Source organism: Panthera leo, chromosome C1 (genome assembly GCF_018350215.1).
Source record: "Panthera leo isolate Ple1 chromosome C1, P.leo_Ple1_pat1.1, whole genome shotgun sequence".
Classification (NCBI taxonomy): Eukaryota; Metazoa; Chordata; class Mammalia; order Carnivora; family Felidae; genus Panthera; species Panthera leo.
This window is the reverse complement of record NC_056686.1, coordinates 195832142-195845068: the sequence shown is the minus strand read 5'-3', so window position 1 is coordinate 195845068 and position 12927 is coordinate 195832142. Positions and strand designations below refer to the sequence as shown.

General features: G+C 33.8%; 1 protein-coding gene across 1 annotated transcript in view; it reads left to right on the top strand.

Annotated features, from left to right (window-relative positions):
• The first annotated feature begins 534 nt into the window (after positions 1-534).
• Positions 535-12927, top strand: part of ERBB4 (erb-b2 receptor tyrosine kinase 4) — a 712433-nt gene continuing 700040 nt past the window's right edge. The window contains exons 1-2 of the mRNA XM_042948704.1: positions 535-598; positions 1233-1384. Of these exons, the coding sequence (XP_042804638.1) occupies positions 535-598; positions 1233-1384 (216 nt within the window). The remainder of the gene's footprint in view (positions 599-1232; positions 1385-12927) is intronic.

Genomic DNA, 12927 nt, shown 5'->3' with positions numbered 1-12927 from the left:
TCATGTATCAGTTCTAGCAGACTTTTGGTGGAGCCTGTCGGGTTTTCCATGTATAATATCACGTCATCTGCAAAAAGTGAGAGCTTGACTTCATCTTTGCCAGTTTTGATGCCTTTTATTTCCTTTTGTTGTCTGATTGCTGATGCTAGAACATTTGTATTTTTAAGTGTAGTATTTGAGGGCTTAGAGGCACAAATTTAAATTATGTAAAATTTTACTTAAGAGTGGCTTATTTAGCAATAGAAAAATATTATTTTTAAGAATAAAATTGTTAGCATTTATATTTTGATTTTTTACTTACGTAGGTTTATTCTTTTAGGAAATATAGTAAATTATAAGTTCTAAAGAAAATCTTGTTTAAATGAAATTAATGTATTTACATGCTTTATGTGTCACTACAAATGTGATTGTTTTAATTTCCCTCTTTGCTCTGTTTCTTTGGGACGCATGCCTTCTTATCCTCTGTCCTTAGAACATGCAGTTTAGTAATAGAAAACCATAATATCACTTATATATCTTATCTAAAAAAGCTGAATGCATAAAACAGAGAGTAGAGTGTTAGCTACCTGGGGCTTCGGGGGAGATTACCAATCAAAGGGTACAGACTTCCAGTTATAAGATGAGCAAATTCTGAGGCTCTAACATACAGCATGGTGACTATAATTAACAATACTATATTATATACTTGAAAGTTGCTTACAGAATAGATCTTAAATGTCACTGTAAAAAAGAAATGGCGATTATGGGGTTCCTGAGTGGCTCGGTTAAGTATCTGACTTTGGCTCAGGTCATGATCTCACAATTCGTGAGTTTGAGCCCCTCATCAGGCTCTTTGCACTTAGCACAGAGCCCGCTTCATTTCCTCTGTCTCCCTCTCTCTACCCATCCCCTTCAAAAATAAATGAGAAATTAAAAAAAAATGGTGATTATGGGACCTAAACGAGGGTGTTAGCTAATGCTATGATGGTAATCATTTTTCAACATGTAAGTGTATCAAATACATACATTGTATACCTTGTATATGTATCAATTATATCTCCTTATAGCTGGGGAAAAATAAAAGTGAGGATGTGTATCAGTGTGTGGTTTATGTGGATTAATGAGATTCAAAATAGTTTTTAGTTCAGGGAATTGGAGTAGAGCATGTGGAGTCAAGAGTTGAGGGAGACTTCTTCATTGTGCATGGCATAGAAAGGTTATATAACTTCCTGTGTATCTTCTTGTCTTGGCAGTGTGTGCAGGGACAGAGAACAAGCTGAGCTCTCTCTCTGACCTGGAGCAGCAGTATCGAGCCTTGCGCAAATACTATGAGAACTGTGAGGTGGTCATGGGCAACCTGGAGATAACCAGCATCGAGCACAACCGGGACCTCTCCTTTCTGCGGGTAAAACTCTTTCTTTCTCTTCTCTTCTCTGTGAGTGGACGGTGGTGTCGCGATGCATAAAGACAGACCATCTTGCTTCAACTTGATGGCTATGCTCTTTTGCCTGGCAGGGACCATGACCGTAGGCAGAAGACATATTGAGGCATGCCTCGTAAAAGAACAAGAGAAACAATGCTGTCATGACTGAAACCCTGAGTTTAGAGCAGTTACTGTTATTCTAAGAGAGTTGAAAGATTCTGTCAGGGTGTTGTACATGATATCTAGTAAGTCTGCCTTTTTCTGAATTGCATGCAAGAGGAAATGTGTTAGGCTGGGAACTAGAAGAGTCAAAGGACCAATCAGATAAGAATTGGTAACTTTAGTAATCTCACTTTCTGTCCCTTTTTTGTCACTTTGGAAATTTCAGGCTATTCTATTATTACCATAATAAGACTAATACTATTATCTGTAGGAGTAAAATGACGTTCATTTTTCAAACCTACAAATTAGTAAAATTAGATACAGGGAATTATAAGTACTTATATAGGTTGATATATGCATGTACATAAATGCAGGTGTGTATATAAAAAGTTACTCAGAGACAACCAGTCCTTTTACAAACTTGTTTTGGCTCTCATTTTTACATCCTTAGTCTGCTTAACAGACTATCATTGCTTAATGCCTTCAGTTTCTTATGTTTTGCTTTAACCAGAATAGATATAGGAATATCTGAACTTGAAAGAGATATTATCTTCGCACCTATGAATTTATTCTTTTTACAAGAACTAATAAGATGTATTTTAAATAACAGCATCCCTTTAATTTACTTGAGTTTTTTCAATAATATTTACACATTTCTCAGGACTACTGTCTTATGTAAATCTAGACAAAAGTGTTTCAAAAACTGATACAGTAAACTATTCAGGAGATAGTGAATTATTTAAAGAACTACGATAATTTAAATAATTCCGTACCTAAATAAGTAGTAACAAAAAGAAGCAATGATCTTTAAATACTTTGAATATTTACTTTAAATACTTTGAAAACTTGAATAAATATATCTAGAAGGGTAACAACTACAGAAAATAAACCACCTCAAAACTTAAACAGCACTATAAAGCTGACAATACATGTAAGCTTAGTAATGACCCATGAACATACCTTTATTCTCACCTATTTATTTAAAGGTAATACTATTTTTTTCTTACTAAAAGCAACATTTTGGTTATTAGTTCACTTATCTGTTGTTCCTTTGGAAAGTAACTATTTCTAATTGTGACATTTATTTATTCAGTCAACAAATAGTCTTAGCCCAAGAATATAATAGCAAGTAATCTATTGTCCTTGACTTCAACAATCTTGCAGTCTTGTAGAGGGTTACAGGCGTGTGATACATTAAGTATTGTGTATATGTGTGTGTATATGTGTATGTGTGTGTATATAATGTATACAGTATGTATATATGCATATATAAAAATTTTATAGTTGCTAAGAGAGAAATAAGATACCAAAATCTGAATGAAGGTATGGTCTTTTGTTAATAGTAGATGTGGGTGCTGGGCAAAGAAAGGAGTGGCTAATTCTGAAGGATTCAGGAAAGATCTCATCAAAGAAATGCTTAAATTGAATCATGAGAAAACGAATAGGGACTTAAAAGGTGAGTGGGTGGAAAAGAAAGGCATTCTGATGGAAGTAATGTAAGGGAAGGCTTAGAAAGAAGGCTCTAAGTCAGAGTTAATACAAGTGTACTTAATGTTTACTGCTTTAGATATTAGACATATGCATGTAAGTAAATAACACATCATTCTCACCTTCATGGAAATTGTAGTGTAGAGTGGATGAAGAGAAACTTGTCATGGAATAAAATATTAAATTGGAGAGGTAGAGAACCTTGTACCAAAGATAGGTATCCAAGGGACATCAGCATCCAAATTAACTACTTAACATTTGGGGCTTAGAAAAAATCATCAAGGCGGATTGAAAAGAATTAGACCAAAAAGTAGACCAAGGACTGAACTCTCCACATGCCCCATTCTCTGTTTTTAGGTGAGTTCAGTGTTATAAGTACTTTTTTGAATGACCCCTTAAAACAGGGACTATGAGCTGAAGTCTCCATTATGCTACTGTATTGGATGAGCCACTCTAACTGTACCTTAGAAAATCCTGAAAGTTCTCCATTTCCAGGTTTTCTCTGTTATTCAAAACTTCGCTTTATGTCACTTCACTGTTATGTAAAACCTATAATACGTGTTTTTGCTAACCAAAAGAAATCTGAAGAGGATTTTCGCTTTTACAAAATGATCATTGCTTCTTTGCTTTACACCATTTCAAAGTAGGAAGGGTTTCATAGGAACACTCTTCTTTCAGATAGCAGGGGAAAACTGTAATACAAAAATTTCTCTCTTTAGAACTACATTATGGTTCATTTGTGTTCTTTGTGGTTTCCCTCCAAAGTACCTAATTTGTCCAATATTGGCACATTACAATAAGTTCAGTGCGTGTAAAGGAAATCTCGTTATTTTACATTATGCTATCATGTTCAATAAGTTTTGAATTGTATCAGCAAGTAGTAATCTTACATTAATCTATTCTATTTATTACATAAGCTTCATATATATTTATGTAAGTGTAATTCACTGAGCAACTTCTTACACAGGTGTGCAATTTCCCCTCCTCTAAGAATGACTCAAACCTATAATGTGTTCAGAGAGACATTAATTCTGGAATTAATTTCTTTCTTTAAAACATAAGAAATTACTTTTGTTTTTAAAAGATATTCCATCTTCATTTTTCTTCTCTAAGTAGTGAGTTCATAGTATTTTGTTTTATTATTTGTTTTGTATGAAACCACTCAAATTTCTATAATTTACGAGAACAACTTAGCTCAGTATCCTGTCTACCTCTTTCACTATCTGAATAGTCAATGTCTAGGACAGTGCCTAAAATATCATGAGCTTTCATTAAGTATTTGTCTGATGGACAAATAAATGAGTACAATTTCATAAAACTTAATACTTTATAGATTCCTATTTTGTATATTATATGTTCTCTAGATGAATATGTTCATCTTACCCTTATGTTATTTCTTCATGACACCACCAAAGGTCAGGTGTGTGGGCATAGACACAGACTAGGTCAATCAGAATCTCTTCCCATGAGTTTCTATACTAGTTTCTTGATTGATATGGGTACATAGTTTCTTGACTATTTGCATACCAGAATACAGTCATCTTTTTTCTTGTGGTTGGAATGTCAGAGAAGGCTGTGCAGACAGCAGAATGGAGCCAACACCCTGAAACAGAGAGCAGAGAGGATGACCATTCACCCCAGATTACTGGTGAGGGAATCATTCATTTCCACATTCCAGTCTGCTTCTCATGACTGGTTGCATTACAGCCAGTGAGTCCAAAAGATACCCCTGGAACTTGAGAGTAACTTTGAAGTGATTTTCCTTTTTATTTTTTTTTCCCTTAAACTAGATGGGTTTTCTATCACTATAACTAAAATATCCCATCTACTCCTATCTCTCAAGATATTAAGAACACAGAAAAAGTAGGCTTTTGAAATGGAATATGTGCTTATATATTATAAATCTAAACAAAAAAAATCAGAAAAAAGATAAAAACACCCTAAAATGTTTTGGAGTTACTTCCTTAATCTCTGTTAGATGTATTTTATTGAAATACTTTGAAATGCATTACTTTCACGATGCTTTTATTACATCAACCTTAGAGTTTATCGCTGTAAGCACCTTTTCACCCAGCTGTGTTGTAACCTCCAAGTTTTTGCATTTCTCTTACGGGGAAAAAAAAATTTAGTTGACAATAGTTAGCATTAGACCCCCGAGACACCACATAGTTGGCTAGAAAAAGGCCCTAAAACTTATTTACTATGTACTTTATCACCATCACAAGGTTAAGACATAATAGAAAACAGCGAGGCATAAAAATCATAGATTTTGTGTTATTGTCTTACACTTTGTGAACTCTCTCAAACGAGGTGAAATATAGCGAATGATGGGAATGAACTTTTAGACCTTTTACCATCATTAGAATTCTCAAGAGTTTTTTCTCTTTTGTCATTCCATTGGACCTCTTTGCTATTGCTGGTATTCAGTAACTCAGCTTTTATAATTTACATTTATTTTCTTTATTTGATATATTCATTTTAAGCAAATAAGTATTATGTGTCAACTAAGTGTAAGACAGTGTGGTATATAAAGTGGAGTATATATGAGGAGTATTAATGACTATTCTTAACAGGCATAGTTATATCAGGTATAATATAATAGGCATATAATTTTTATATAACAGGTAACAATTTTTAATTTTGACTTGTATTTAGTTGAGTGAAACTTGTTTTGGACATAGTTATTTTTAGGATTATGAAGAGCTAAATTTATTTTAGTGGTTGATCCATTGACCTGAGATATTAAAAACATTAGTAATTCATTGAACCTGTCTACACGGTAGTGTAGGAGCCTTAAATCTTGATTATAGATGTCTTTATTACTGAAAGTGAATAAAAATAAATTAATATCTTATATTAATAAATAGCAACATTAATATTTTGTTATTGATAGCAAAAGGCACTGTGTTTGAAAAAGTCAGAAAGTATAGTTTTATAAAGCAAAAATACTTTAAACATATCTTCTCTCAGATGATGAATAACACATGTTGTTATGGGAAAGTAAATTTTATGAGAAAACATTTTTTTTGAAAAAATAGCTGTTTTTTTTTTTGTATTCTTGGCACAAAGCTATAGGGAATTTTTTGTATATATAAGAAATAATGCCATCTAAAACTTTATTTTTAAAAATAAAACTCCAATATATTTCTTGATAGAAACCATATAGTTCATTTTTCTTTACCATAGAAAATATTTTATTTTTAATTTCAGATATTATCTTTGTCTTTTAGTTAATAATTAACATCTTATAATGCCATGGAACTATCATCCTTCTTTATTAGGATATATATGGGATTTTTATGTTTGAGGTTGTTGCTTTTCAACCAGTCTCCATCAGACATGAAATTTGTGTTGCTTTTCCAGTGCTAGTAATGGACCTATATTATTTCATTTTATACTCACACATTGTTCCTTTTCTGAGTAAGGACACATATTTGTAGGAAGGCAGATGAAGCTGTAACTCAGAGACTGCAAGATGCTGTCTGGCTTGCTCCCTGGAACTTAAGACCTTGGCTTCATTAGCATGTTTCTGTTACAATGTAATCAGGGATGCTGCCTGGCAGTAATGAGTTCCAAGTTGTAACAAGTAACTCTGCTTTCACCTATTCCTTAGCTGTTTTCAGTAACTAGTCCAGCTTAATATAAAATTCTGAAATATTTGCTTTTCAACCTACTTCTAGCTTCAGGGTCTACCTTATTGTCCTCTGGCAATTCAAAGCAGATGACCAGAATTAAATCCAACAATATAGGGAGTGGTTTTTATATTTACATTTCTTTCCTATATCTTTCTTCCCCATTTAACTCTATCTATGCCTGGGTAAAGCTGTCTTCTGCATAGCATGATTTATCAAAATGCTATGTGGAATAATTCATATTAAAAAAAATAGGTAATTTAGGGACACCTGGGGGGCTCAGTCAGATGAGTGTCCCACACTTGATTTCAGCTCAGGTCATGATCCCAGGGTCGTGGGATTGAGCCCCATGTTGGGTGCCATGCTGAGTGTGGAGCTTGCTTAAGATATTTTCTCTCTCTCTCTCTCTCTCTCTCTCTCTCTCTCTCTCTCTCGATGTCTCTCCACCCCCCACCCCCCCATCCCTTCCTCTGCTGGAGCTCTCTCACTCTAAAAATGAATTAAGTGATAGATAAATAAATAAATAAATAAATAGGTATATGAAGTACTTTATTCCTTTGGGTTAGAAAATAATTTACTGAATAGTTTGTTTAAATAATGGTGACCATTGCCTCTGTCTGGTTTTAGCTTATTAAATACTGGATAGAACAACTTGTGTGAGAGAGATTGTGTTGAAAAGATTGATTAGAATCAGGATGTGAAAACTAGTCATATTTTAGAATCATAAAAGAAATTGAAGAGCAAAATACCATTTAGATGAAACATCTATGACATAATAAGGTAGATCCATATGTATATTTTCACATTTGCCTGAAAGATGACATAAATGCACTATTTTCTAATACAGCACATTTATTTCAGCTGTGCACAGAATTTGATTGGACTGCATAGTAAGGGAGAACGAGCCTCAATTTAAGTTTCCCTGAATAACTTTGTAGCATAAATAAGCCATATATTTATTTGTAGGGTGCCTAGGAGGCTCAGTTGGTTAAATGTGCAACTTTGGCTTAGGTACTTATCTCATTGTGTGAGTTCAAGCCGCACATAGGGCTCTAAGCTGTCAGCGCAGAGCCTGCTTTGGATCCTGTCTCCCTCTGTCTCTGACCCTCCCCGGTTTGCATTCTTCCTCTTTCTCTTAAAAACAGACATTAAAAGATAAATAAATAAATAAATAAATAAATAAATAAATAAATAAATAAATAAATAAAAGTGGTATATTAGTAACTCTATCAAATAGTAGATAAATAAATAGGATTCCTATGTCAAGGGTTGATTTTCTTTGTTTACTCACTGAGCATAGAAGTTTAAGTTTTTCTTCCACGCCACTAACTGGAATAGGTAGCAAGAAAGGACCATGAAATTCAATATCTAAAATACTTAGAATGAATCATCATTAGGTTAAAAAAAACTGCACCTTTAAGCAAGCAGTAGACTAAGGGTATTTCAACTTTTTACTTAATTTTATCTTTCTGTCTGAATTCCATGTAAACTACATATGTGCTGTATTTAGATGATGAAAACTTAGCTGATTGAGATGGGGAATAGCAAAAAGGAAGTAGACTAATATTTAAACGTGTCTGTTGGGCCAAAACAGATATTCTGGGTTAAATGGAATTTTCAAAGCTATGATAGTTTCTGAAAGCTGTTTCTAAGACTGTTAAATATAATACATATGCAATTTTGTATGTATGTATTTACAGCTGGCTTTTAAATTGAAATTTGATTTTGTACTAAGTCTAATCATAGAAGTTGTATTGCATTTTAAAAAGCTATGCAATTTGCACTTGGCCTAGGGAAAAAACAAAATTTCCTCAAAGGTTAAATACCGTTTAATCTGAAAATATACATGACTCAAAATCCTGATGCTCTTCAGCAATCTTACATGATAAATGATGAAAATGTCTATATTTTTGCTTAGGCAGTGATATAAGCATATTTTTCAAACTTTCTTCTTAATCCTTTAAATCAAATACTAAATAAAAAAGATTGACACTCTTCTCTACATGTTAAAAACAAAAAAAAAAATTAGTAGTGCCTAGAAAAAGATATACATTTAGTAGAAAATAAACATTTGAAGGAGTATTGGAAAGAAGGATAGTAATAAAAATAGATCAGTATAATTTATAATTCTATTATATATGTATAACAAATATAATTTAGTGACTAGTGACTATATATATTATGTGATATATAATATATTATATGTATATAATATATATATTTAACCATTTTCTATGACTGAGTCAAATTACTGTGAAATATTAAACCTATATGTTTCTAAGAGACTATTACTAAAAACTGCTTAGAATAAGTTTTTAAGTCCCTAAATTGTAATGCATTTTCTAGAAAAAAAATGCCCTTGTTGCAAATATACTTAAAAATGTATTTATTAGGATGCTGAGCAGATGCAAAGCATTCCTTTATATCTCTGGGGGCTGTACTATTTAAATTTGGCTTAAATGGTGAGTATAATGAGTTTACAGGCTTATCTTAACCTTAATTAGAGAAATATGCAAGTAACAAACCCATTTCACTCTATGATTCGCAGATACTCTTTTCCCAGGGGAATTGAGTATATACAGGTTATTTATTTACCTCTTTTATTTGTAAGTAGCAAAGATCTTGGCTTGAAGAGAGAACAAATGATATTTATGTGAGTTTTTAAGACTAACTTGAAGCATTTTGACAATGGGCTGCCTTTTAATTCTAAAATCCAAATAGTAGAATATAACCAAATAAAACCTTTAAAAATTTTACAACTGTGTGTATTTTCATTAGCTTTATTTTTCTCTGACTCTTAACATGGAACACTGTTTTCTTCAAAAAAGGGAAGATGAACAATTTTTGTATGAGACCAAATCAATTGTAAAGGTCTCTCTTGAGTCACAAAGAGTGTAATTTAAAGTTCAAAAGTGTAAAAATAAAACGTGAAGACGGTTCCATTTAGAGCCACTATAATTATTTCTCCTGATCCCTAATTTGAACCCATTTAACTGTAAAATATTATATTAAAATGTATAATGAAAGTGATAAAATTAAGGTATCTGTTTTAGTAAATATAAGCCTCTTTGAAGTAATTTCTATTCAATCTCTACATGGAAATCAGAATATGTAATTGAATGTTGGAGTAAATCCTCTTAAGCAATTTGGTGCCACATGTATTTCTGAAAATAAAAGTACCTATCAGCATGCTTGTCACCTGGTAGCCCATTAGTAAGAGGCAACTCTATCCAACCCTATTGGGTTTCTTTGTTTCTTCTTTCATTCCCTACGCAGCAACTATTGAGCCATACTCTGAAGACCTGACAATAAATTTTTACAAAGTGTTTTTAGAAGTTTTGGATGGTATGATTTTGTATTTTCAGAGAGGTGAAACTGCAAGTCAAACACTTGGTTGTAAGAAGGAATCAATAGCTAAATATGTACAAGCTCTCTACATAGTGAGTGAGAGTTGTTTCAGCAATCTAAAAGACATCCTGTGGGGCGCCTGGGTGGCTCAGTCAGTTAACTGTCCAACTTCAGCTCAGATCATGATCTCACAGTCCGTGAGTTCGAGCCCTGTGTTGGGCTCTGTGCTGACAGCTTGGAGCCTGGAGCCTGTTTCCGATTCTGTGTCTCCCTCTCTCTCTGCCCCTCCCCTGCTCATGCTCTGTCTCTCTCTGTCTCAAAAATAAATAAAAACATTTAATTAAAAATAAAATAAAATAAAATAAAATAAAAATAAAAGACACCCCTGATGGAATCATTGGAAGCATTCATGAAAGGAATTAATAAGGCATCAATGAAGCATTGGGAAGAATTCCTGAAAGGAAAATAGGTAAAAAAGTATAAGCAAATCAGACTATATGGTATATTATAATACTTTCTTAAAATTTCCCTCCTCTGAGAACAATGGCCAGAATTCTTATTAAGTTCCTATATTATCTGGCCCCTATCTTGTCCTCCACTATTGCTGATGACACTAAAATTCATGGCTATCTTTCAGTATTAGCCAACTTCCTTTGTATATCAAGTTCTCTGTAATGTGATTGCCCTTCCGTTCATTTTCAGACGTTCTCCCCGCCGACAAACATAAATACATACACTTATTCCTGTCTAAGTTCTGTTTAATTTTCAAATCTGCTTTTAAAAATCGTTTCTCCAGCGAAGCTTTACTGACTCTCATATGTTACTGAATTCTTCCCATTATTACATTCATAGCACTCTATGCTTCTTTGTAGGACTTCCTTCATAGCAATTATTTAAGTATTTGCTTAATTTCTGCCTACTCTTCTAAATAATGAATACCTTGAGGGCAAGGGCCATGCCTAGTTCACTGTAAAATTCTAGCACATAATAGAGTGTCTCTCATATAGTGGCTGTTCAGCAAATATTTGTGGAATGAATAAATGAGTAAATTGAATAACAATAAGAATGAATTCTAGTACTCTTTATAACTTTTTTAGTCAGAAAAAAAATGATTGTACTGGCATTTTTTTAAACATTATTTTTCACTTTTCTAATTGAATCTCCTCTCCCTAGTGCTTCGTAGAACAATGGTGTCTTATTTATGTTTCATGAACTGATTTGTTTTATAATAAATAATATGCTACCTATAGTGGAAACATGGGAAACTAAACTTACATACTTAACATTAATACATTAAAAACCTAATGGGTGGCTAAGTAGTCTATTTTGTGGACTCAGTTGTGTGAAGATCAAAGCCATGTTGAGGGGACTGGGGTGTGTCAGTAGGTTAAGTGTCCAACTCAAGTCGACTCTTGATTTTAGCTCAGGTCATGACCTCATGCTTGGCTGAAGCCTGCTTAAGATTCTTTCTCTCTCCCTCTGCCCCTCTCTCCCACACACATACTCTCTCTCAAATAAAAAAAATAAAAGAAAAATCTTAAAAAAAAAAAGTCATGAAACCTTCACAACTTTAAATATCCTCTTCTTTGGACTGCCTTGAATACCTGAGTTTCTGCCCATTAACATGATCTCTGATATCCAGTTACTCTTTTTATTTTTTTTTAATGTTTATTTACTTATTTTGAGAGAGAGAGAGAGAGAGAGAGAGAGAGAGAGAGAGAGAGAGAACGCACACATACACACACACACAAGTCAGGGAGGGACAGAGAAGGAGAAAGAGAGAATCCCAAGCAGGCTCTGAACTGTCAGCACAGAGCTCAATGTGGGGCTTGATCCCACAAACCATGAGATCATGACCTGAGCCCAAACCGAGAGTCAGACACTTAACCAACTTAGCCCCCCAGGTACCCCAATATCTAGTTACTCTTTATAAACTAAGGCTTCTATGCTTTTGTTTTGTTTTTTGTTTTTTGTTTTTTTTTCTTTCATGGTGAATTCCTTTTTAAATTTTTTTAATTTTTATTTTTGAGAAAAAGACAGAGACAGAGTGCAAGTGAGGGAGGGGCAGAGAGAGAGGGAGACACAGAATCCAAAGCAGGTTCCAGGCTCTGAACTGTCAGCACAGAACCCAATGCAGGGCTCGAGCCCTTGGACCATGTTAACTGACTGAGCCACCCAGGCACCCCTGGTCTCTATGCTTTTGTATGTCATTTCCCCCCTCTCTGGAATGCCTTTCCACTCTTCTCATTTTGGAAAATCCTCAGACCTTAACATGTTCCCCAAGTTCAATCTGTATCCCCAACCCTGCCCCCACCACCAAGCCAACCAAAATTCATGTTTTCCATATACTTAGTATATGTCTGTGTGATACCATATGTCACTCTGTGTAGGAATGTGGTGGACTGTGGGATGTACTTTGCATTCTCATCAATTTATATATATATGTATATATATATATATACACACACACACACACACACACACACACACACACACACACACACATATATTGTGTAGAGCAAATGAGAGTAAATGTTCAGTCAACTTTTGTTCTTTGAGCAGATAAACTGGCTTAAGTGGTTTTCTCCCAGTGAACTTTGTTATACTGTAGTTGTATTCTCTGTAATAAGAAACACTCTGTATAGGCACTTTTAGAGTAACCTTTGGGTTGTCACAGACTAATACCTGGTAAATATCATTTGTTGAGATAGATGCAAGGCACTATGCTGATTCTGTTTTCCACTCCTTATGACAATCTTATGTGTAAGTGTCATTGTACTTCTTTTTTATAAGTGATGAAACTTAGGCTATGATAAATCGAGTGACTTTCTCAGAACTGCACTGCTAACGGGCAAAGCAAACACTTTAACCCAGTTCTTTCACTTCATAGTGCAG